Source organism: Apis florea, unplaced genomic scaffold, assembly GCF_048593485.1.
Source record: "Apis florea isolate Af1SG1 unplaced genomic scaffold, ASM4859348v1 contig_2274_pilon, whole genome shotgun sequence".
In the NCBI taxonomy this organism is placed as follows: domain Eukaryota; kingdom Metazoa; phylum Arthropoda; class Insecta; order Hymenoptera; family Apidae; genus Apis; species Apis florea.
In genome coordinates, this window is record NW_028256550.1 from 1490154 (window position 1) to 1516558 (window position 26405).

The 26405-nt window shown below is 26.3% G+C and overlaps 4 protein-coding genes across 9 annotated transcripts; 2 read left to right on the forward strand and 2 right to left on the reverse strand.

The window, feature by feature from the left end:
• Positions 1-8020: 8020 nt before the first annotated feature.
• On the forward strand, positions 8021-10623 carry LOC100868093 (large ribosomal subunit protein mL63). Its single transcript, XM_003695295.4, has 2 exons — positions 8021-9975; positions 10257-10623. The coding sequence occupies exons 1-2, from the start codon at positions 9917-9919 to the stop codon at positions 10519-10521; spliced, it is 324 nt and encodes a 107-aa protein (XP_003695343.2). The 5' UTR covers positions 8021-9916; the 3' UTR covers positions 10522-10623.
• On the reverse strand, positions 10509-14594 carry LOC100863616 (apoptosis-inducing factor 3). Of its 4 annotated transcripts, XM_086903006.1 has the most exons (8): positions 14095-14190; positions 13940-14031; positions 12576-12868; positions 12178-12514; positions 11752-12102; positions 11434-11639; positions 11125-11341; positions 10509-11038 (listed from the first exon to the last, which is right to left on the reverse strand). In XM_086903006.1, exons 2-8 carry the CDS (start codon positions 13992-13994, stop codon positions 10779-10781), a joined length of 1719 nt encoding a protein of 572 aa, XP_086759132.1. In that variant the 5' UTR covers positions 13995-14031; positions 14095-14190; the 3' UTR covers positions 10509-10778. The 4 variants fall into 4 exon arrangements, with proteins under 4 accessions (XP_086759132.1, XP_031773449.2, XP_086759133.1 ...); XM_031917589.2 differs by having other exon boundaries at positions 13940-14594; XM_086903007.1 differs by lacking the exon at positions 13940-14031 and having other exon boundaries at positions 14095-14547.
• Positions 14595-14938: 344 nt separating this feature from the next.
• On the forward strand, positions 14939-19260 carry Wdr24 (WD repeat domain 24). 3 transcript variants are annotated; one of them, XM_012488745.3, is made up of 12 exons: positions 14957-15336; positions 15434-15550; positions 15682-15904; positions 15990-16203; positions 16299-16547; positions 16621-16781; positions 16899-17082; positions 17183-17336; positions 17457-17580; positions 17657-18158; positions 18234-18395; positions 18484-19260. In XM_012488745.3, exons 1-12 carry the CDS (start codon positions 15240-15242, stop codon positions 18610-18612), a joined length of 2316 nt encoding a protein of 771 aa, XP_012344199.1. In that variant the 5' UTR covers positions 14957-15239; the 3' UTR covers positions 18613-19260. The 3 variants fall into 3 exon arrangements, with proteins under 3 accessions (XP_086759128.1, XP_012344199.1, XP_086759125.1); XM_086902999.1 differs by having other exon boundaries at positions 17663-18158; XM_086903002.1 differs by lacking the exon at positions 15434-15550 and having other exon boundaries at positions 14939-15336.
• Aldh (Aldehyde dehydrogenase) lies at positions 18725-25335 on the reverse strand. Its single transcript, XM_003695294.3, has 8 exons — positions 25092-25335; positions 21903-22148; positions 21567-21813; positions 20323-20657; positions 20098-20235; positions 19862-20026; positions 19617-19774; positions 18725-19259 (listed from the first exon to the last, which is right to left on the reverse strand). The coding sequence occupies exons 1-8, from the start codon at positions 25185-25187 to the stop codon at positions 19112-19114; spliced, it is 1533 nt and encodes a 510-aa protein (XP_003695342.1). The 5' UTR covers positions 25188-25335; the 3' UTR covers positions 18725-19111.
• Positions 25336-26405: the final 1070 nt, after the last annotated feature.

A 26405-nucleotide genomic window follows, 5' to 3' on the forward strand; every position in this document is an offset into this window, starting at 1 on the left:
CGATCCACGGAAAGTTGCACGGAAATTACGAAACGAACGAGAAAACGTTTTTTATTTTCGATTCGTAAAAAAGAGAGAAAAAAAAAAAGACTTTGTTTGTATATCTCGATCCTTGAATTTTTGATAAAAACCAATAGGTATTATTAACGCGATTTAAATGTCCTACTGATTTAGAGACTATTTACACGATTCGAGAAATCCTTTTTGTACGTTATTTCTACGTTCACCTGTAATTTAACATTGTCCACGTTATTGTAGCGAATAGCGTATATCGTTGTATGGTGATCTTTATTTTTAAACACATTTTTATTATCGTTGGTAACGTTAAGGGTACTTTAGCTCGCCTGTAACCGAGAAAAGTTTCAAGTACTTTATTATTGTATTTGGATATAGCAATGTTGACTTGGTTTCCTTTATTTCGTATTTTTCTGTTTTGTTAATGAATTTCTATTCGTACAGTTAAATGCAAATTATGCATATTTGAACGATTTCGTTTCGTGTCTATTTTTTTTCACACATACATTTGCATACGCTTACCACACACTCTACATACACACACACACACACACACACACACATACATACATGGTTATACACACTTGACACGTACACAGACGTAGCACATCCTTCTCCCTTACTTCCTATAAACTCGACGAACGATTCGAAGATCGAAAGAAACGAAGGACCTCGATCGAGTGTACGACAAAAGGACTTTATTTGGTATTCTTGTTCATAAATAAGATTAATAGAACGTTCTTAATATCCGGTGTTATATATCCGGTAAAATTTACATTTTTCCTTGTATCACGTAATTTTTTACATATATCTACATATATATATATAAAAATAGTAGTTTTTTAGTAGTTCGGAACTGACACGAATCAAATCCACGTTCGAATTTTCTACGAATTTTTATTCGCCCGGGATAATCTTTCAACGATAATTTCGATCGAAATTTATGAATTAGCATTTTGCATTTTACAAAATTACCGTGTTGTCCTTCGAGGGAAAAAAATAAATAAATAAATGAATAAACGAGGTGGACTTGATTCACTTTTGATGAAATCATGTATAGATTTTTTAAATATTTCCACGATACTGGAACGGAAGAAAGAGAAGGGATAGATAGGGGAGGGGAGGGGGAAGAATGGAAGGAAGGAGGGAAAGGACAAAAGAGAGAAAGTAAGAAAGTAAGGAAGGGAAAAAGAACGAGTAGAGAAAGATAATAGTTTTATCGTTTTGATTTGTTACAGTATTAAAGTTAACGTTAAAAGAAAGACGATCGATCGATCGTAAGTCCATTCGAAGGTCCGATCGATCGATCGTTGATACAAGATCGATGTGTCCGACTGAAATTAAACGACGATCCAGGGAAACAGCGTCTGAAAAAAGAATTATTGCGCTGCAAAATCTTAGGATATTGCACACATTACGCTTAACGTAACTTTAAGTAAGTAACTACGCTTAAGTGAAAAGAAAAGGGAAAAAAAAAAATGAAAGAAAGAAAGAAAGGAAGAAAAAAAAAGAGAAAAAAAAAAAACATTTGTCAATAATTTGATGATTGCGCTGATTCGTCTTTTTTCTCCTCGTCACGTAGATTTATATCGTAGTTAAAAAAAAAAAAAAAAAAAAAAAAAAAACAATTAATAGGAAAATTTTACAGATGAAAAGAAAAAAATGTATCTCCTTTACCTTTCTATAAATACTTTTTCCATTGAGAATTTTTAATAAAAACCAACACTTTATGCAATCACGGTCAACAATTTCTTTTTTTTTTTTTTTTTTTTACGCAACATAGACGTAAACGAATATCGTTTTCTAGAACGAATTGGCGTTCACGGATATTGCAGATTCGATTCCTGGACTTGATTCGGTTCAGTTCCCCGAATCTTCAGTGCATTTTGAACGCTAGCGTGATTTAGAACTTCGCTTCGGATATATTATTTCGAGAATCTCGAATGTTTCGTTAGGATAAAGGGAAAAAAAAAAGAAAAAAAGAAAAAAGAAAAAAAAATTGTATGGAATAGAGAGAGAAATTATATAATTAATATTCGATTAAAGTATTCGTATCGTAAATACGATATAATACACGTATTCGCGTATTGGATCTTTTCTCGGATTTTTATTAACGAATTAACTCGTTACTTGTGAAACGATCGATGGCAATCGAATATATTGAATTTATTTGCGTAAAAGTCGAAATCTCTTTTATAAATTTCGATGAGAGGGAAGAGAGGAAAAAAAGGACAAAAAGAAAAAAAAAACAAACAAACAAAATAGGAAACTTAATGTTATCCTTTTGTGCGTTCGTATACCGACACCGTCTCCACACACCAAGTTCAAATACCATTTTTAAAGAAATTCTTCTTACTCTCGAATAATCTTATCCTATAAGAACAATTTAAACTACTTTTAAACGGCGCATTTGTGCGATAGATTAGCATTTAAGTATACGTATATAAGTCGAAGCAATACTAAAATATGTATGCCATATTTCTTACGTCGAGAGAATTTTTAGATTTTCGACTTTATGCTCGTTATTATCGAAAGTGCACGAGATCGAAGTTATTCGAACGAAGAGCCAGCTAGGATACTTGCTTTAACTTAAGAGAATTCGAGGTTCCAGTCGCGTAGTTTTTCGAAAATAGTGCGATTATTTGATCCCGCGAAATCGATGAAAAGAGAGAGAGAGAGAGAGAAAAAAAGAGGGATTTGAAAAGAAAGCGAGGAAGAGGACACGACGTTCTAAATATTGATGTTGTTTATTTTTTTCTCGTACCAAAAGAACGGATGTATTTTCTTTTATTTTTTTCTTTTTTTCTTCTTCTTCCATTACAATGTATTCGCAACAGGGCATTCGTATTAATACTACAATACTTAATAATAATTCTAATACTTTCGATCGAATCCGAGGGAAAATTGATTTCGATAGAGAAACGTAAGGAATACGCGTCGATTTTTACAAAAGTAAGGGGATAAATGATTTTATAAAAGTGCGACAAGAGTAATCGCGTAACGTAATTAATTTACAATCGATCGAGAAATTATTTTTATATCGTCGTATATATACTTTTTACCTCACTCTCGTTCGCAACTTCGATCGTACGTTTTTAAACGCTTCTCAATCAAATGACTTTTAAACGGTTCTAGTGTTATGATTTTATCCTTGATTTCATAACGTGACGAAGCTTCGTGATTCGCAGACACAAATTCGTACAATATTAAATAGATAATGCGAGTATATAATCGATCACGACGCGTCAATTTACGAAAATTTCCTCTTTTTATCGCCGTTTTCATTTCGATTCAATGCCGATTTTAAATGATGCAGGATGTCTCGAATCGAAGCGAAGTTTTCAAAATCTCTTTCAATCGTCCATTCGCAAAATGACAAGGATCACGATCACGAAGGTGCTAAACTATAATAAACGGATATTTGCGTTCCCCCCTTGTAATCGTAATTATATTTTGAGTTCACGCTGTGATCAGCTCCGTGTGTATAAATCGATATTATATATATATATATATATATTAGAAGGTTGTACGCGATCATATCAGAACGAAAATGAAATCGACAGAAGATTCGAGATATTATTTTCTTCGAATCGTTCGGTTGCTCTCGTTTTTGGATGACGGATTGATTAACCGGCGGTGAGGCGAGACACGAGTGATAATCGCGTTATAAAAAAGAAAAAAAAAGAAAAAAAAAAGGAGAAAACCGCGATCCGCCATTTTCACGATCGCGACGTAACCGTAGCTTATTAAACTATAGCCAATATAACGCACGTACACGATAGAATTTATTTTTTTGGTCACACAGAGTAGCGTTCTAGATGCGTAAGTATAAAATAATAACACGTTTTAGTGCGCGTCGCGTGCGAACGACGAAAAGAGGGATACAGATGTTGTTGCGAGCGAACGAAGGGGAGCAAAGCCGGAAGCGGGACGAAAGAAAGTTTTTTTCTTTAGAGGAGACGTACGTACTATGTGTTATATATATCGTCGCCTCGAGTCGCGTCACGTTAAGGGCAAACAGAATCGAAGAATGAGAGAAAGAAGAAGATAGAAAAAAAACAAAACGAAGAAAGAAAAGCTCGTGTGTCGGGAGTGCTCGAACTGTGCGTGTATGCGTGTATACGTCTATACGTGTGTACGTGTGAACGTGCGTGTATATGTGTTTGTGTGTGCGCTCGCATACGATGTAATTCGATCGCGCGACGATAAACTCGAAGCGAAAATATTCCTTCACGACGAGCATTCTAGCGTCGGTGTTCGCGATCGAAGAGGAGGAACGCGCGTCAGTGGTTGGTTGGTCAGTGCTGGTCGCACCGAGCTCGCGATCGTTCTTCGACGAATGAACGATGAATCGTTGCGACGCTCTCGCGATCGATCTAAATTCGAAATTCTCGGTGTCACCGGCACTGCTTCGCCTTCGTCTCGCGCGATCCCCTTGTTACCGCGTCGAAACTTTAAACTTTCTATATTTCGCGAACACGATCGATAATCCCTTCCACGAGATACGCGGCACTATGTTCTTTTAAAGAAGAAGTTTATAGGCCAAGTTTTTAGAAATTTTTAACGAAACGAGCGAAAAAAATAAAATACGCGCGAAGATATATACATCTTGAAATACCGAGGGACCGCGTGGAACGAGGGGCAATCCTTCCTTTCCTCTTCTCTAATAAAATATATTACGTATTCATCATATTGTATATCCCGACCGAATCGAAATGAATCTAGACTAGTGTTTAGAGAGGATTTCGGCTGGCTCTCCGTAAGCTTCCTCAAAGTATTATTTGGTTCAGAAGGATCGGGACTGGTTTGTATTTTACGTCCACATCGGCGGAGAACGATGTGGTCGCACTACTTGTACTTGTGGCATTAGTAAAATTAAGATCACGTTTAGGGAATGAAATCGATACACGTGTCGTGCCACGTAGGTGATACATATATATATATCAAATATATATATATTATATATATATATTCGATTTGCTGTACTCGCATTTTCATCGTTCGTTTATTCGATCGCTGTGTCCCCAACCCGAACGTTTTCTATATGGGTTATAGTTAACGAACGATTCCTACATTCGCTCGCTTAGATTCATTCTCCATTTTTCAGATACGATATTATACGTGTCGGTTATTCATATGAACAGAAAATATAAAAGTATATTTCTAATGAAACTATTTACTAATCTTGTTAGTAATAAAAAGCATATTTATAATATATATAAAGAAAGAGTATAATATAAAATTCGTTTTGATCGATCCAAGTTTTTAAAAATCTTCTTTCTTCCACTGTTCAACAGTTGAAAGTAGAGTTATAATTCTTCTCTCTCCTGTCACATATCCGGTTGATGCATCGATGTGAACAAATGGCGATAATGGAAGTACAGCAAGTGTTACTTTGCGCTGATATACGTGTACATGTATGCGATGTGATCTTTTGCGAAGGGAGGGAGGGGGGAGGGGGGGGGGGGGAAATCTAACGATAATCGATATGTAACAAGAGAAACATAGAGTGGACAAAAAGAAAAATTTAAGAAAAAAAAAAAAAAATATGCAAGGATCAAACGTGTATGTACGCGTGCAACAACGTAAACTAGTTGCGAATAATTTAGCCTAAATCATTCCACGAGACGGTTCCTCCTTTATTACGGAGAATGACGGATGATACTCGTTGGGACGGCGACGATTAAGAATACAAACAAACAATACAAAAAAAAAAAAAGAAAAAAGGAAAGGAGTAATAAAGAAAATGGTTAAAAGAAAAAAAAAAAGAGGAAAGAAAGCGTTGAAAAAAGCAACGTTGACGACGACGAAAAAAAGAATGGGAAACACACATACACATACACACGAAGAACAAAATGTAATATTAGTAGGGAACCGTAATTTTTCATGCTCGTTTCTCGATCACACTACTCTAATTACCCAGATGTAATTTGTACTGTGTAACTATTACTATTTTTATGAATTTTTGTACATTTTTCTAATTATTTTGTATGATAATCCTTAGCGGAAAGAGTGGCGTGTCTGGCACCCAGTTTCCCCTAATAGAAAATAAAAGTGTTCAAACGGTGAAGAAGGAAGAAACGGTTATTATTCGTGTAAAAGAATAAAAAAAAAAAAAAAAAAAAAAAGAAAGAAAGAAAGAGGAGAATTGATACGACATACACACACACACAAAAATGTTACGCAATTATATATGTATGTAAGCGAGTTACGCGAGCGCGCAAGAGCGTATTTTGGGGTTGAATAAGGGTGTCGGAAGATAGAGAGGATTTCAAACCCAATTTATATAGAAAAACAAGCGAAACCAACCAAGAGGGATTTAATGCGCGTAGATCATTTCAAAGGAAAGCCACAGTTATTGAATAGCGTAGTCCACCATTTGTCCGTGTAGTTTATCTGCTCGCCTATCTATCTGTCTGTCTGTCTGTCTGTCTGTCTGTCTGTCTATCTGTCTGTCCGTCTATTTGACTGACTGGCTGACCATCTGTTTGTCTGTCTATCTGTCTGTCTGTCTTTCTGTCTATTTAACAATGTGTTTGCAAATCTGGCAGCCGGGCAGTCAGTCGGTCGGTCGATCGGTCGATCAATCAGTTAGCCAGTCAGTCAGTCAATCAGTTAGTCAGTCTGCCTGTCTGTCATTCTGTCTATATATATAACTATGTCCGTCTGAATCTATCTGTTTCTCTTTTTCTTTTTTATACCATATTGTATTAACGAATATTGAAAGTAAGGATATAAAAGATATAAAATAGTTGCAAAAATCATTTATTAATTACATATCGTGATAATGATATCCTATTTTAAATCCTATGTAATAACAGAGAATGATATAGTGCAACAGGTGATTTACAAATGCGAATAACATAATTTAGAAAGAAATAGACAAAGAGGAGAGAATGGTGGGCGGGAGGTGGAGAGGGGGAGAGAGAAAGACAGGCAGACGACATTTACGAGAAAAATAAATAAAGGTGATCAAGAAAACCAAAAACCTCGCGTGTAAACGCGGAAAATCGAATGTGTGAACCTCCTTCGTAATTTGAAAACGTGTTTGTTATTAATTATAAGAATATCACCTTTTCTTTTTGTCTTAAATTTGAAATGCTATCAAAATAGATCAATTCTTTCATGGAGTCACGATTTCTTCTATTTTCTCTTCCCTCCCTCCTAATTATCCTTCTCTCCTAAATTAATCTTATACCCGTTGTTGTAATGCACGAATAATTTCAACTTTTTCATTTTAACATTTTAAAAATGTAAATTAAATTATTTTATATTCGAAATATATCAATGATGATAGAATATTTTGAGATAATTAAGCGAGGAAAAAATTTTGATAAATTTATATTAATTTTAAATTATAATTCAAAAAATAATTTAAAAAAAAGTTGTTCAATCAATCTAATTGTGCAATCTAATTGTATCATAATTTTTTCTATCACGTGAAAACATGTTTATATATAACGACTCGAAGTCTTATTCGAAGATTATAAAGATTTGAATCGATTTCGAATATAATTTAAAGTTTAGAACTTTCGAAAGTCTTGATAAAGCAAAACGTGAAAATTTTAATAATTATAGGAATTTTGAGAGTTTCGATAGCATTTTTACATAGTAGAGTATTGAAGTGATAAAAAAATAAATTGATAAGTGGATACATGGTATAGATACTGTTTTTCTTATTGTTTCGAATCTTTGTTCTTCAAATTACTTAAATCATTAAAAAATTAGAAAATTGTGGAATCAGAATTATGAAACATAAACAAGAAGAGCAAAGAAAAGGACAAAAATAGAATTGGAATTGATCATCAGCGCCAATTTTTGTGAAAAAAATTGCTAAAAATCAATTTGAAAATAAGATAAAAATAAATACAAATTGACCATCAGTGCCATCTCTTAAAAACATCTCATTTAAATCAAAGTAAGATGAAATAATTAAGAATCAGCGTTATCTCTTGAAAAATATTTTCATTAGTTAAGAGATGATCTTCAATTTTTAGTCCACTTTATCCTACATTTTTATTCTACTTTAAATTAATTCTTTTTCTATTATTTATATTTGTTTATATTTGTTTATTTTTTGTTATATTTATCATTTAAGAAATGATGTTAATTTTTGTCAAATTTTTATCTTATTTCTGTTCTTGTCCTATTATTTTTGTATTTGTTCTTTAAAAATATACTCGAGATATAATCACTCCGACATTTGATTAACTTTATTGATCAAAAATCAATTAATCAGAATCTATTCGAGCTAATTTTTAATTCTATATATTTATGTATGTCACAATTTTTTTTAACTTTTCTAACAAAAAAATATTTTGAATAAAATTTAATCAATTTTTAATCGACTATAAATTGCAATAAAAAAAATTTCAAAAAAATGTTTTTTTCCAATAAATTAAAATCATCTTAACTTTTCTTTTTTCATAGTTGTAACTGATGTTAAAACGAACTTAATGATATATCTTTCAAATGAATGAAGAAATCAAAGAAACTCTTATCGTAAAAAATTATTTCACTTCAATGAAATTATTCAAAATATTCAAAATATTATATTCATGTATAATAAAATAAAATAAATAAAATAAATTGTTCAATTATTTAATGTCGCGATATCTTTATGCCTAGAATTATAATAAATGTTCAAACTATAATCCAGAATTGTAATCAATGAAACTAATTTATATTTGTTATTATTATAACACTGATGATATGCTGAGAATTTATTTTTTTAAATAATGATGTTTTCAATTAACACAACTTCGACTGAAATAAACTCTATAAAGAAAATCTAATGAATTCAAGTTAGAAGATCATAATCAAAGAATAATTTTATGAATGTCCAACGAATGTTTCTTCAAATTTTATGCTTAATTAATATCTTGTTATGAGGTGGCATTCATCTTAGAAAATTATATGTTGAAGATTATTTGAGATCATTTGTAATAATATTGAAAATTTATTGCGAAAAAAATATAAGTGGCATTTCCTTGTCAAATTTTAAAAAAAATAAAGTTCAATGATCTATTAATTCATATTAATGACTGCGATTTTTTTTTAAATTATTTTCTTAAAAAAGTTATGATTATTATGTAAAAATTTCTATATTCAGAATTAGATAATAAAATTAAAATAATCATCATTATAAATTCAATATAAATCAAATTTAACTTCAATAATTAAAATTAATTGGAATATATATATTCATGCATTTTCTATAGTTTTTTTATATTTTTATATATTTCTTTTTCCGCCAATGAAATTATCGTATCACTCACCAAATCAAATCAGCGTATCTATTTTTTATTATCTCTATAGATGATATACACCTTATCTGTATAATTACTGATTTCTCTCAATGTCATAATACATATTTTTATCTAATATAATTTAAAAATATATTTTTTTATCTAACATCATCTAAATCTATCTAAATAGAAATAAAAAATAATATTTTATTTGTATGTAAAAAATAAAAAATAAATTATTTTTGGAATTATTTAAATGATATTTATGTAAATAAAAAAGTAATTATTGTTTACAATTAAAATATTAGTTTTATTTATTATTTATTATATAATTAAAAATTTATTTATTTTTAAAATATTTGAAATCTTTGAATTAAGTTAAAGCTGTAGTCATCATCTTTTATTCGAAATTTAAAATTATAATTAATTCAAAACAATAATTAATTGCCATTTCGCACTATATTATTAACTATCAATTATTCAATGCTAATAAAATAATTTTATCTGAAATTTTAATTAATTTTTTTACTTGATATTATCCAATATGGATTGGAAATCATTCGAAAAAGTATTACGTGTTAATGTGTACTTTGTGTGATTAAATTTAATAAAAATTTGTACATTTAATTTAAAAAAAAGAAATTATAATAAAGATGCGTATTACAAATATATTTTTGTATAAAGTTCATAATATCCCATATAGATATCGTGGGTATGTATAAATATCCATTCTAATAAAATTTTAAGGTTATGTTTTAATTATGCGATCATTTTTTTATATTGTGATATTGCAATTGATGCAAAAACATAAATAATGATGAAATAATGATTCATAATATATTTGTTATTACTAATTATTTATAAAAAATATTATTTAAAAAAATTTATTTCTAGTTTCTCATTGTAATGTTACAAACTAAAATTATGCTTATTACATATTTATATATTTAAATATTATTAGTAATAATAATATAAATATTACATCAAATATAGGAAATATGGTAAAATTAAAAAGCCTACTTTCAAGGATATAATGGATTTTAAAAATGATCTTGAAAGAGAAGAAGAAAACATGTTAATACTGAGACATCCTTATCTTACTATCGAACAATCAAAAGGTCATATGAAAGAAGTTAGAAAACAAAATTATCTTACTCAGTTGAATAAATGGCGACAAGAAACAAATGAGAAATTTAACAAAAAAATAACTATTTCAGATCGATTAAATCACTTAAAAATAGCTAATGCATGGGATTAATTTTTATTGTATAAATATATAATTATTTGCTTTAATAAATAAAGAATTGTATTAAATAAAATTTCCATATATACAATATGAATAATATAAAAGCTAAATATATTATGTAGTATTATTTGATTTCATTTTTGTTAGTAAAACAAATTGAAAAAAGGAGATTATAAAACTAAAAATAGAAATATATTATGGAATACAGTATTAAGCATAGCAATTTCATTCAATTTTCCACTTGAATAATTTTCTCTCTTATGTTTGATTCATGGATTTACAATAATTTCATTTCGGAATCTATTATGTAAATCCTTTGGTTTGTTTCTTATCCAACTAAATGGATCTCTATTAATCTCTGTTTCTGTCAATATTTTTCCTTCATATAGAAAATTTGCAAAATCTGACACAATAGGATCTGCTGAAACACTACTCATAGCAATAACTTCATTATTTTTAATATAATATGCAAAAAATTCCAATTTCTCTAAAGAACCATAAATTCTAATTTTCTCTGGTGTTCCATATCCTATATAATTTAAAATAATTATAATGTAATTAAAATATAAATATGATATTTTATTTCTCATTATTAAATATAAAAATATTACGTACCCACATATCTATAACTTTTTCCAAACAGTGTTGTCCAAAAAAATGGTATAGCATTTAAAGCAGTAGTTTTACCACATATATTTAATGCTGCTATTTTACCATGATAATGTGCTAATGGATAGTGACCTATTGCAGCTGAAATTTCATCAGAGCCAAATAAAGGTGCATAAGCTACATCTCCACCAGCATATATATTTTCTACATTTGTTTTCAAATACTAAAATTATACATATAAAATATTATATTATTATTCAATTTATCTTAAAATTAATGTTTAAAATATATTTATTATCATATATGTTATTTTACCTTATCCACTTTAATGGTTTCATCTGGTAGCATTTCAATAGGAGACTGCTTTATCCATTCGGTATATACTTTTGCTCCAATTCCAATAATTACTATATCAGCAAGAAGAACTTGATCATCATTAAGTACAACTGTACCTACAGCAGTACTGTCATCTTTTTTTGCAACAAATTGTGTAATATCATGTTCAAATATAAATTTAATACCTTGAAAGTATAATATTTAAATACTGATTTATCTCAACATTTTAATTTGATATTTAAGTATAATAATTTAATACTTAAGTATACTTCAATGTATGGGATTAATTTTTATTACCTTCATTTTCAAATTGCTGCTTGATTCTATTACCAATATCTGTTCCAAATACTGATTGTAAAGGAGTTTTACCTCTTCCAATGATAGTAATAGATGCACATTTTTTTGCACAAAAAGCAGCAGCTTCCATAGCAATAAAACCTAATCCTAGTATTACAATATGTTTTTCAAGTGATAATTTTGAATTTATAATTTGAGCATCTGTATAATTTCTTAATACATGGATATTAGATAAATCAACACCAGGTATTTTAGGTATTTTGGCCATACTTCCAGTACAAATAAATAAATAATTGTATATTAATTTTTCTTTATTACTTAAATGTAGAATATTATTATTTGTATCTAATCCTATAAAATTAATAATATATTGATATTATAAAATTTGAAATTATAAAAAAAAATATTTCACATTAATTTATTTACTTATGGCTTCTACATCCAATTTAGTTTCAATCTTGTGCTCTTTGTAAAATGAGTTTGGTCTTAAAATTATTTTTTCAACATCTATGTCAAAAGCTTTTGATACTTTTACTCTGTCATATGGTAGTATATTTTCCTTACAAATCATAATAATATTTCCTGTAAAATTTTCTTGTCGCAAACTTTCTGCACATGTTGCAGCTGCTGGTCCACCTCCAACTATTATAACAGTATTAGTGTTATTGGGATCTCGTTCACACATATATTTTATCCTTCTACTGAATTCTAAATCTTTGCGATTTGCTTTCACACGTACATAACCAGATGTATCTACGTTTACCTATTTCATTAAATTTTACATTTTATTTTATTGCTTATTTTATGTTTACTCATTAAAATACCTGGAAACAAGGTAATGAATCTAATCCTGGATAGTCTTCTATATCTCCTGTTTTAATATTAAAACATGCACCATGCCATGGACATCTTATTCTTCCATCTCCTAGTGCTCCTGTATGAAGTAAAGCTCCATAGTGTGTACATTTTGTACCAATGGCATGTATTTGTCCTTTTTGTTTAATTAATAAGATTTTTCCTCCATTTTGTCCAAGGGGCAAGAGTTTCATTTCATTTTCTCTAATATCTGTTTCCATGCATACCACATCTTCAATATAGTCATATTTTTCTGGTTTACCTAAATAAATATAAATATTTCATATTTAAAATTATATTTGGAACTTATATTTGGAATATTTGAAATTATATTTTCTTTATTATATAAGTTAATTTTTTTTTAAATTATTTAACGTATTTATATAATTTAGTTCAGAAAAATATATATTAAATTGTATTATTAACATGTAAATAAAAATTCATTAACTCACAAGTGCAACAACAATGTGCATTATTATATAATTGCCTAATTTCGGCCACTTGTTTATTACACACATTACAAGTACGAGTTTTTCTTTCAAGCTGCATTTCGTGTAACCTATTATTATTTACTTTTAAACGAACATTTAAAATTGCATTATTCGCTAATTTCATACATCGTTTCATAATATATAAACACATATCTTCAAGATGGTTTATTTCGTAATATTTCTTGTTTAAACTTTTATAAAATATTTATTTTATACATAGATTATAATTCTGATATTGATTTCATAGCATAACAAAAATAATAAAACTCTAAATATATAGATTTTGTATTTGCATATAAAGATATTCTGTTGCAAGAATGTAACATTTAAAGAGAACGATCTACATTTTCAAAAAATATTCTAATAATTGTTCGCGTATTTTTTTAATTATTTAAAAAAATAAAAATTATATCAAGATTTAATAATATAAGACGGAATAAGATTTGCATTCATTTGATGTCATAATTATTTATTATTAAATATAAAAATTTATCAGTAATACAATCTAATGAAAATAAAAGAAAAAATAGTATAAATTATTTTTACGTAATGTAGTTATATGTACACATTTACTTGATATGTATATTTTGTATATGTACATTCGTAAAAATTATGATTATTAAAATTTTATATATAATTTTTTTCACATTCAAAATTTTTAAATTAAATATAAATAAAAAATTTAAATAAAAAATTTTTTCTTATAATATCTTATCTTTTAATATGTATAGAATTTTGATATAGAATAATATATCAATAAATAACTGACATATGTAATCATGAATAGATAAGTTTAAAAAAAAAGAAAAAAATTTAATTCGCATCTGTTTTTGTTGATTTACCTGGCAAATTATTAGAATTTATTGGTAGAAGTCCTTTACAATTTTTTCCACCCATTTTATATTAAATTAATATCACTCACGAATGATAACTGCTATGTATTGTGATATCTATTAATCATCAGATTACTTCGATTTCTACAATTATTTGTACTTACATAGTTAAAGATTTCAACTATAACGATTGACCTCGAACTGCATGTAGCAAAATGTTTTCAATAAACTTTCACTTATTCATAGAATAGATTATAGATTATAAAAAAATATCATTTATTTATTGAATACATCACAATTTCAAAGAATTATATCGATAAAATTATTTTGAAACTTTTTTAATATTATATAATAAATTATAATAGATTGGCAATGATTCTTAATATATTAATTAAACAATATTGTAAATAAAATATTATTCAATAATATATTAAATTTAATTTAAACATTACAGTATGACAACATTGAAGTATGATGTATTTTTTATTGTTTCTGATTTTTTATAAAATAATCATTTATAATATATATTTTGCAATACTAATTTAACAACAAGAATACAACAAGAATAACAGCAATCATTTTAAAGTCATTCGATTAAAGTCATTCGCATTATTACTAATAGCAACTTGTTGCAGTGATTCATACAATTTTTAACTATACTTTTAAGGAAATCGATTTTCGTGCGCATATGATGTTATATACATATATATGATGTAGCATTAATAAATAAAATAATATAGATTAGAAACATGAACAAGAAATGATGTAAGTTTATTTTGTATCCATCAGCGCTCTCTTACAATTCAGTATGAAAAACACGAATTTCATATCTTTATGAATATTCTTGTTTGTAACATTATTAAATTTTATATTGCATATTAATTTTATTTTTATTATATTAAAAAGAAAAATTTGCTAATGCAATAAAATATTTATCATTCTTAATGTTTGATATATTTTTATATTGAGATTGCCTCTCTTTTTTCATTATGAATAAAGATGTGAATTGTATACACAAAATATTTCATGTTTGTATATTTATAATGAAAGAAGAAAAGTATTTTATAATATTTGATTTGAATTAATTTGAATTGAATAAAATCTTTAGAAAGTTTTAATATTGTGTTTTATATTGATATTACTGTTATTATATGCTAAATTTATTAATAATGCAAATTACAAATAAGTTATTTAATGTTTATTAATATTATTAATTAAAATTTTTTCTTTATGAAATATGAAATTAAGATATAATTTTTAAATGAAAATTGATATATTGTGATTATTTAAAAAGTAAAAAAATTTCATCATGATTTCTAAAACTGTATGCATCACACAAGAAGGTCCAGCAAATGCATTAGCACTTAATAAAGATAATAGTCAAGTTGTCATAGCAGGACGTAATGGTAAGTTATTCAATGAAAAATTAATTGAAAAAGAAATGATTATATAAAGAAAAATGATATATATCATTAATAGCTGATCATTTATTTTATATTACAGTTTTCAAAATATTTACTTTATTAGAAGACAGATTTGAAGAAGCTTGTAATTTACGTGTCGGAAAAAACTTAAATTTAAATTTTTCTTGTAATGATGTTGCTTGGAATCTCATTGATGGTAAACTTTATGCTTTTGTTTTCTTTTTATGATTGTAATTCTTTTCAATTTCTTGGATAATTACTTTTATAATTTATCTTTAAATAAAACCAAATAAAAAATAAAAAAATATTTAATATTTATATTTTTAGATCATATATTAGCAACTGCAGCTACAAACGGAGCAGTGGTAGTTTGGAATTTAAATAAATCATCCAGATCTAAACAAGAACATGTTTTTATTGATCATAAAAGAACTGTAAATAAAGTAAGTTTCCATATGACAGAACCTATGTGGCTAATATCAGGTTCTCAAGATGGTACTATGAAATGTTTTGATTTGAGAATAAAAGAAGCTACTAGAACCTTTTATAGGTAATATTTAAAAAAAATATTTCAATATATATTTCTTGAAATTCAATTTTTATTGAAAAGTATTAAAAAATATTATTAATTTTAGTAATACTGAATCAGTGAGAGATGTACAATTTTGTCCCCATTCACCTCATACTTTTGCTGCTGTCTCTGAAAATGGACATGTACAACAATGGGATTTACGAAAACCAGATCGTTATTTTCAACATTTTACTGCACATAGTGGTCCCATATTTGCTTGTGATTGGCATCCTGAAACAATTTGGCTTGCAACTGCTTCTAGAGATAAAACCATAAAGGTAATATTATAATTATTTATATTATTACAAATCAAGAAATTATTTATTAAATATTATTTTTAGCTTAAAATTAATATATATAAAATTATATATAGGTTTGGGACTTATTAGGTAAACCTACTTGTGATTATATTATACATACAATTGCATCAGTAGGTCGTATAAAATGGAGACCTCAAAGAAAATATCATATATCCAGTTGTGCTCTTGTAGTAGATTGTAGTATAAATGTATGGGATATTCGTAGACCTTACATACCATTTGCAAGTTTTAATGAACATAAAGATGTTCCTACTGGTGTTGCATGGAGAGGCAATCCACAATCTTTTTTGTCAACTAGCAGGGTAACAGTAGCATTATAATATATAAAACATTATTTACATTGAAAAGTATTAATAAAATATATTTTTAATGCAGGATTGTACATTATATCATCATATATTCAAGGATGCTACCAGACCCGCGAGTAAAGCAAATCCACAAGGTATTGCATTGAATCCAAAAGGAGATATTGCATATGCTTGTAAAGTAAATGTTCATGTTACAACTACAATGAAACAATTGACTAATATAATGAGGTTAATAAAATTCCTATGAATTAATATGAATAACAACTTTAATAAAATTCAATTTTATCGTCTCCGAGTTCCTGAATTAAACTGAAATATTAAATATTATTTAACATTTATGTACAGGAAAACACCAGCAACAAATGATACATTTTGCATGGCATCTAGCGTTATGCATAGATTTGCTATAAATATGCCACGGGAACCAAAATGGTTTAGAGCTTGTGCAGAAGGCTATTTGCTTTCTGGAAGATTAAATGAAATTTGCGATCATAATGCAACTATTGCTAGGAATGCCGGTAGAAATGATGTATGTAGTATTTCATTTTCAATACTTTCATATGAAAGTATTGTACTTTAAGTTATATCAAACTATTAAAAAATAATATATAAAAATTAATTTGAATTAGATTAGTACAGTATGGAATATTATAAAAACTTTATATACAAATCCTATGGGAACTATTTTGAAAACACCGCCAACTGCTTCTAAAGAAGATATCGTGAATACATTAAATTTAGCACAGATTACAATGGGACCTAGTATAGAACAATCAAATACAGGTAAAAATATCAGCATAATCTATTAATATAATATCATTAATAATAAGATATTGGGTATAATTGTCATGAGTAATTAAAGTTTTACAGACTTTTAACGATGTTTGCAATATCTTTTTTAAGTACATGAAAATGATGTAAAATCTTTACAAGGAGAAGTAACAGGTGCAACTAGTGGAGGTGATGATGAAACAGAGACAGATGAAACACCAGAAAACCAACATTCTATAGGATCTATTTTACCTAGGTAATGTTTACAAATATTATGTGGTATTAATCACAATTAATATATTGATATAATTTTTTCATATGAAAGTATTTAGTTATAGACGTGCATTTATTGATCATAAAGGACCATCTAAAGGAGATTTTTTATTTGGAGAAAGTGAATTTGAACCAATGACAATGGAATATACTTCTAATTACATACATAATATGATAAATAATGATAATGATTGGACATTATCCAAAGAAGCATTTCCTTTGCGACACGAAATAAAAGATAGGTCTCCACCACCGGAACAATTTCCAAATCATCCACCGGATATTAACGAGGATTGTGCTTCGTTAATGATCGAAGATCAACCAAGTCAATTAATAGTTTCAAATATACCTAAACCACAATTTTGGGATCCTACAAATTTAATCGAAGAAGCTTTGAAACATCATGCTGCTCTCAGAGACATACAAACTTCCGCATCAATTCTTATTGCGCTAGGAGAAAAGCGGAAAAATTTGAATATTGAAACTGCTGTTCAGGAACATTGGATATTGGAATATTTAGATATGCTTGCAAGATTTAAACTTTGGAATGTAGCAACACAGGTTATTGATAAATTCATCAAAATTTCTTAATATCACTTAAATGAAAAAAGCAATAATATTATTATATATTGATAGATTATTCAATCGGTTTGGATTCCATCTGTATCTCAATTAAATCAACAATCAACTGTAATACATGCAAGTTGTTTAGCTTGTACAAAACCATTACAACGAGCAGCATGGTTTTGTGATCGATGTCATTCATCTCATCATGCACTTTGCTCAATTTGCCATCAGGTAAAAAAAAAAAATTATTATAATATAATTGTTTTATATAATATTCTTATATTAATATCTTTATTTTTCTCTGATTGTTATTTTCTAGGTCGTTCGAGGAATTTACGCGTGGTGCCAAGGATGTACACATGGTGGTCATGTTATTCACATGAACGAATGGTTCAGTCGTAATCGACAATGTCCTACAGGCTGTGGTCATATATGTGAATACACATAAAAACATTTTGATTATAATAGTATTATAATTATTTAAATTTTCAACAAATGTTTAAATTTCATGAATTCCATAATTGTTGAAGAAGTGTAAAAATTTTATCAAAAACCAAATGTAAAAAGATTAAATTATTTATTAATTATATTTTTATAAGTTATACAATAAGATTATATTTATAAGTTTTACAGTAAAAAATATATGCGCTTACGCGCATGAATTTTGTTCCTTTAAATTTAGAATAATTACATTTTCTTACTAATTTAAATTATATAAAAATATATTAGTATTTCAAATATTTGGTTTGTATTTTCATTAGTTTTACTTTTAAACATTTATATTTTTTAATATACAAAGATGTAAATTTATTATTTTATTATATTTTAAGTATTTCATAATATATTTTAAAGAAAATAATACAATGGTACAAAAATAATTATAAGTACTTATAAAATAAAATTTTCGTAAATAGTCAGAAAAAATGAAAATAAATTTTAATCGAATTTTAACTATTTTTTTCATTAATCTTAATTATAACGCTTTTGACTTCGGTATATGCTTCGAGACCGTATTGCCCTTGTTCCCTTCCATGTCCCGACATTTTAAAACCACCAAATGGTACTTGGGGTGAAAGGACATTGTACGCATTTACCCTGTAATATTGTAATAATAATATAATAAAAAATAGAAAAATAATTGTTTAATATATCTTTTAAGATTCTTATCATAATATTTTTAATTTAACTTTCTGCTTAAATGTATCTAATAGGAATTATATTTTATTGCTTGATTTAATAATATAATATATATATGTATGTATCATCATTATACTCATGAAAAAATTATGTTCATGAATATCAGAATATTTATAGTACATATTTAAAATGCAGACCAGATATACTATTCAATCAATTATTGATTTAATGCATATTAAAATTGCTAAACGATTTTGAATCAAATCAAGTCAAATATTTTATTTTAAAGCATTATTCTTGTATAACATAACATACCATACAACGCCAGCTCGAAGTCTTTGTATAATATAATTTGCTTTATCGATATCTTTCGTAAATACTGCTGCTGCTAATCCGTAATCAGTATTATTAGCACGCGTAATAACTTCATTTAAACTGCTAAATTTTAGAATTTGTTGAACTGGTCCAAAAATCTACAACAAATATATTATATTATAGCTATTGCGCTTGTTGCATCTTTAAGAAGAATATGTGGAAATAATTTTTGTATTAATATGTACTTCTTCCTTAGCAATTGTCATATGATCTTTAACATTGGCAAATACTGTAGGCGAAATAAAATAGCCTTTATCACCAATCCTTGTACCACCAGAAACTAATTTTGCTCCTTGAGTCTTGCCTGATTCAATCATGGACATAATTTTATTTACTTGTTGTTCATCGATCTGTCAATAATAGATAAAATGAGAAAGGATATAAGGAAAATCAAATTTTATAGAAATTAATAATTAAATACCTGTGGACCTTGTTCTACATTTGAATCAAACGGATTGCCGACGACCCTAGATTTAGCACGTGCTGCACTTCGCTCCACAAATTCATCATAAATACTATCTTCAACGAAAGTTCTTGAACCGGCGCAGCAACACTGACCCTAAAAAATATTTATAATAATAGAAAATATAATATAATAATAAATATATAAATATATTTATTTAAAGATAAAAAAATATAGTATTACCATATTGTAAAATAATCCGAAATGAGCTGTTTCTACAGCATGATCAAGATCAACATCTGACAAAATTATGTTCGGAGATTTTCCACCAAGTTCTAATGTAGTTCTTTTCAAATTACTCATTGCAGCACCTTGTTTTATCAATTTTCCAACTTCAGTCGAACCAGTAAATGCTATTTTGTCAACTAAATTATGAGCGACTAGTGCTGCACCAGTTTTACCAAAACCAGGAACAACATTAACTACTCCAGGAGGAAAACCAGCATCTTTACATAATTGAGCTATATATAAAGCTGTTAAAGGTGTTTGCTCTGCAGGTTTCAATACTATGACATTTCCTACAAATCATTGAAATTGGAAATTTTATTTTTTTATTTTTATCAAGTATTATGCTTATATTATTTTTATATAATTCTGATCTAATTTTATATTTTAAATTTTATTTTTACATTCTGCAAATCTATAGAATAACTCAATGTTGATGAGAATAAGATATTTCAACCAGCCAATTGAAATTCAGATGGAAAGTTTTTTAATTAGTTTATCCATTATATATTTTGGATGTTATTGCCATGATATATGATTTATAGAAACAATAAATAACCGGCAATGTATTGATGAATGCATATATATGTACAAGTAACAACAATTTTTTACAAACATCTTGAAAATTGAAATAAAATAGCGTTTGTATAAATAAAGTTGTTCAAAGTCTTATCCTTTATAACATATTTCAAAATCAAAAAAATTAGAAAATTCTTTTTTAACCCAATGACATCATATTTAAATATCCTACTGGTTGCTGTGAAATCAGATTTAAATACCAGTGAGGATGAGAGCATAGTAGTTTTTAAAAAATCATATAAAATCAATCAGTAAAGACAAAATTCCAAAATTTTGCATGAATAATACTAAAAGATTGAATTCACAAATACATATCAGCTAGTATAAATAGTAGTAGATCTCAAAATAGTCCTCTAAATGTAGAGCAACACCATACTTTTTATACTGCTTTATATCAGACAAAGAATTATTTTTTCCACTGAAAAAATCATGTGACATATAAGGAAAAAATATCTACTTTATTTTAGAATACATTTAAGAGCTATCTATAAGCTATTGAATGCATTCATATAGTGCAGCGCACATTTGCGAGTTGAATGTTAATCGCATTCGATTTAAATGCCATAACAACGCGATTACAACTCGTCATTTGATGCGATTAGGTTAAAAGATAATAAATATACCAGTAGCTAAAGCAGGTGCTAATTTCCAAGCCATCATTAAGATAGGAAAATTCCACGGAATAATTTGTCCACAAACACCAACTGGTTCATGACGAGTATAAGCTAAATATTTTCCATCGATAGGAATAACTTGTCCGTGATTTTTATCAGCCCATCCTGCATAATATCGCAATGTGGCTATACTGCTAGGTATGTCGAATTCATATGCCGCTGAATAAGGTTTTCCATTGTCCAATGTTTCCAAAGCCTAGAATATAAATTTTCAATTTTTTATCTATATTTATACATGCACGAAATAGAATAATAATGCTATATGTAATGAATGGAGATTTTTACCGCAAGATAGGCACGATCACGTTCCATTAAGGAAGCCAAATTGTTCAATAGCACACCTCGTTGAGAAGCATCCATAGTTCTCCATGGTGATCCTAATTTAAAAGCTCTATTGGCTGCATTTACTGCTAAATCAATATCCGCAGCATCCCCTTCTTGTATTTCCGCAATTATTTCACCGGTTGTAGGATTTATCGTGGGAAATGTTTTTCCTGATTGTGCTCGATGCCATTCGTTGTCAATAAAAATCTATAATGTTGCAATGTTAAAATTAATTAAAAACCATTAAAACAAAGTAATCGAAAATTTTAAGCATAGTTTTATATAATATAATATAATAATATTATATATTAAGTATTATATAAGATATCTATAAATCGTTGAATATTTTCTAAGTTTAGAACACAAGAAAAGATGTAGATTTATAATGTTCATTTTTATTTTCTTTTTTAATAAAAACTGTTAACAAATGTAAATTTTATTCTATAATTATAACAATTATCTATTTATAATAAATATACGAATTTTAAGTAAATTATTCGAAGCTTTATGTACATAGTAAAGAAAACTACAAAAAAGTTAAGTGAAAAATGGTAAAAAAATGTAAAAGAATAATCGAATTTAATATAATCAAGTAAAACTCTGATTTATAAAATTATTAGATTTGTTTATAAGAATTGAGAATCTTACAAACTTTTTAGTAATTTTATGAAAGTTTATTAAAACAGAACTTCTACTTGAAATATTAATATTGCAACATTAGCATAACGCAATAAGTAATTGTAAATGAAAAAAATGTGATGTATCACGTATTCTTAATAAAATTACTAAATTTTTCGTTTTCTTAACTTTATTGCTTTATTAGTATGTAAGTAAGATTGTATCTTGTATCTCAAAAAATATGTAAAAATATATAAATATATTAATGATTATAGATTAGATTTCGGAATTATTTATTATCTTTTTTATGGTTCATGTCATTATAATATACATGAATATATTCATTTTTGAATTAACATTTTGAGGTTCCGTTCGTTGATAAAATAATATTTATTTAAATTTCATTTAGTGACGACTATATTGAGAATTATTCAAAATAAACAATTGCAACTCGAAAATTTAACTCTCAAATTTTACGAATTTTTGCGACTTAGTTTAAGAATATAAATATACATGAATATGAATATTAGTCTAATAAAATTCATGTGTTTGTTAATTTTATGTAACGATCTTTAAACTTAAAAATGAAAGTGAAAAAAAAAACAATTATTTGCATTTTATTAACAAAATAGAACATATAAACTGATAAATTAAATCAAATTTAATCATTTACACGATTGAAGATTAAGTGTTTCTGATTATAATAAAGTAAACTTTAAAATATTTATTTAAAAAATAGAATTTTGAAAATTTGATATAACATCTATTATTATAATATTTTTAAAAAATTTAATAAACAACAATTCTTTTTGATAATTTAATCTTCCAGACAATTGTAAAAAAATTGTTCCTATTATTGCATTGAATTTAATCTGTACATATACATGGAATCGTTTATCTATTGCTTTCATAAACGGCGATCAAAATCACAATATTACAATAACAGACATTATATAATATCAGATATGAATAAAATATAAAATAAGTTTTCAATCATTGAAATTATAATAACTGGGCTTATTAATTATAATGATATTATAGATATTAAACATAAGAGACTTATATCATTATCATTATAACTTTAATCATTATAATTTAAGTCGTCACGATATATTTATAGAAATAGTAGCCATCATAGATATATAAGTATATACGAAATTTAATAGTAATAGTAAGCAAATTCAATATAATAGTAGTATGCAAAAATTTTTTACATAGTGTTACGTATTACTATTATCTTATCATTAACATTTTATCACTATCATTATTATCATCTACTATTTACTCAATTTTCATCTTACTATTATCGATTATTATCATAAATTATTAAAAATATATATTACAGTGTATATTCTCCCTGTATATACATAATATATATAAACAGAATTTAATTTATAGTACTAAAAGTTTCTTCATTAATATTGAGGACATAAATAAAAAAAATTATTTATAATGTTGATCTTAATATTTAATATATTTCAAGATCATATGCTCTTTTCTATATAATTTTAATAATAAAATAAATGATGCTCTGTCTCTAGTATTTACTCAGTATTCTCTTTTTATTTTTTTTTTAATATTTTATAATTATTATAACATTTTATAATTATGATTTATTATATATTTTATTATATATTCTCATCAATATTTATTCTATTCGATAGTCTTTATTATTATTATAATATTATAATATATTATAATATTGACTTATTATTATAATATTGACGATTTTTGATCAATCAGTTTTGTTATTGTTATATTGTTATATATAACATTTTCTTTAATTAAAATATCTGATCCAATTTTTTAGTTTTTTATTTTTCAAAATGTTGTAATATTTAATATTTTCTTAAAATAAAATTAAAAAATTTATAATTTCTATAAAGATTTAGGAAATCTAATTTATTTATTTTAAAAAGGACATACAAAAAGAAAATGATAAAATTTTACATTTCTTGAATATTTCGAAATAAATTAAATGAAATATTTTATAAAAGGCAAAATAATTTTTGCATAATTTTTAAAAGAAATTTAACAAAATTTAAATTAAGTTTAATTAATTAAAGAAAAATCTTAATTAAACATTAATTTTTAGCTTTAATCTCTAGAATTATTTCTTATTTTCTATCAATTCATCCAAATCATCCTCTTAAAATGTATCTTAAAAATATTATTATTTTTCAATTTTCATTCTTCATATTTTATTTATTTTAAATTAATAAATATTTAAAAAAAATTCATTCCAGTTTAGATTATATTGATAGTAATTAGATAATACATTACAATAAATTAATATTAAAACAAAAATTATGCAAAACGAAGCTATCTCATTCACCCTATATCATTTCACTTTATATATAGTGTTTAAATTAATTATTTAATTATATTGTTATCTAAATTAAATTGTTTAAATTATAATTTAAAAAACAAGCTTTAATTCACTTCTGTATTTTGTTTCAACATCATTTCTTTTCGATCTATTTCCTCTGAATTCGATTCTATATAAATAGTTTTATTAATAATATTACTTACTCCTGTATAAAGAATTGCTGGATTTCTTTCTGGCTCCGGTCTAACAGCTGTAGAAAAATTTCGTAATAATTGAATTCTTTTTAATAATCGTAACATAATTATTATTTTCTTTTTTCGTTCTTGAATATTTCATCGAATGTAATAACTGCGTTACTTCGAACACTACTGGCTTTAGTCATCATGGGTGCATATAGTTATGTTGAGGTTAGTTATGTGCACATGCGCAATAGCTCTTATCGTCTATGATCTATTGTGTGTGTATATATATATATATATATATATGCATATAAACTAATTAAAAAATGATATTTTTACACGTTTGATATAAATGCAAATGTTTCGTATAAATTATTAATAAATATTTTTGATGAATCAATAACGTTAATATTTTTTAACAAATAATGTATATAATCAAAGTATGCAATAATAGTTAATATATTTATATATTATTATTTTTTGAAAATCTTTTGATTTTAATTTTAGAAAATTTTAGAATAATTTTAGAATAACTCATCTTGATGAAATTGATCAATTTAACTTCTATGACATGACTGAAGTTCATGTAACAATTGTAAGTGTATAATACATACATACATATGCACGTATAAGTATCTACATATGTACAAAGTATTCTAGAAATCGATCGATGAAGTTTAATTGATAATCCCAGAAATGACTTGAAACAGCTCTTTTTTTTGTTGCATTATAATAATAATATGTATCGCCGATGACTTTTCGAGGTTAAATTAGACAAATTAAAACAATCATCGAAATCGTTTGAATTATAATAAATTACATTTTTATATACTCTATTTTTATTATATTTGAATATGTTCATTTTTTCGTTTCATTTCTTAATTGTTAATGCAATGATGGTATTTTAAAAAGAATAAAATCTTATCTTTTTTCCTAGATTAGTTATTATTAATTATTTCTGCAAAGATTATAGAGATAAATAATTCTATGCTTGATTGCAATCGATTTATACGATCCAGAATATTGCTTTTACATTCGGATATGTGTATCATAAAATATCATTCTTACTGCAATATCACGATTTATAGATTACAACGACATATATTTATGAGACATTAATCAATTTGTATTATTTCATGAAATCCATTGAGCATTTATTCCTTAATTTTTATATTTTTATTTGTATTCATATTTATTGCTATATTCATATCATATTCGTATTCACTACAAATAATCTTGTTAAGTTGCAAAAAGCGTGGCAATAAAAATAGAAATATAACTTTTATAATAAAATTTTTATATTGATTATAAGTCATTTATAAATTTTGCTCAAAGATA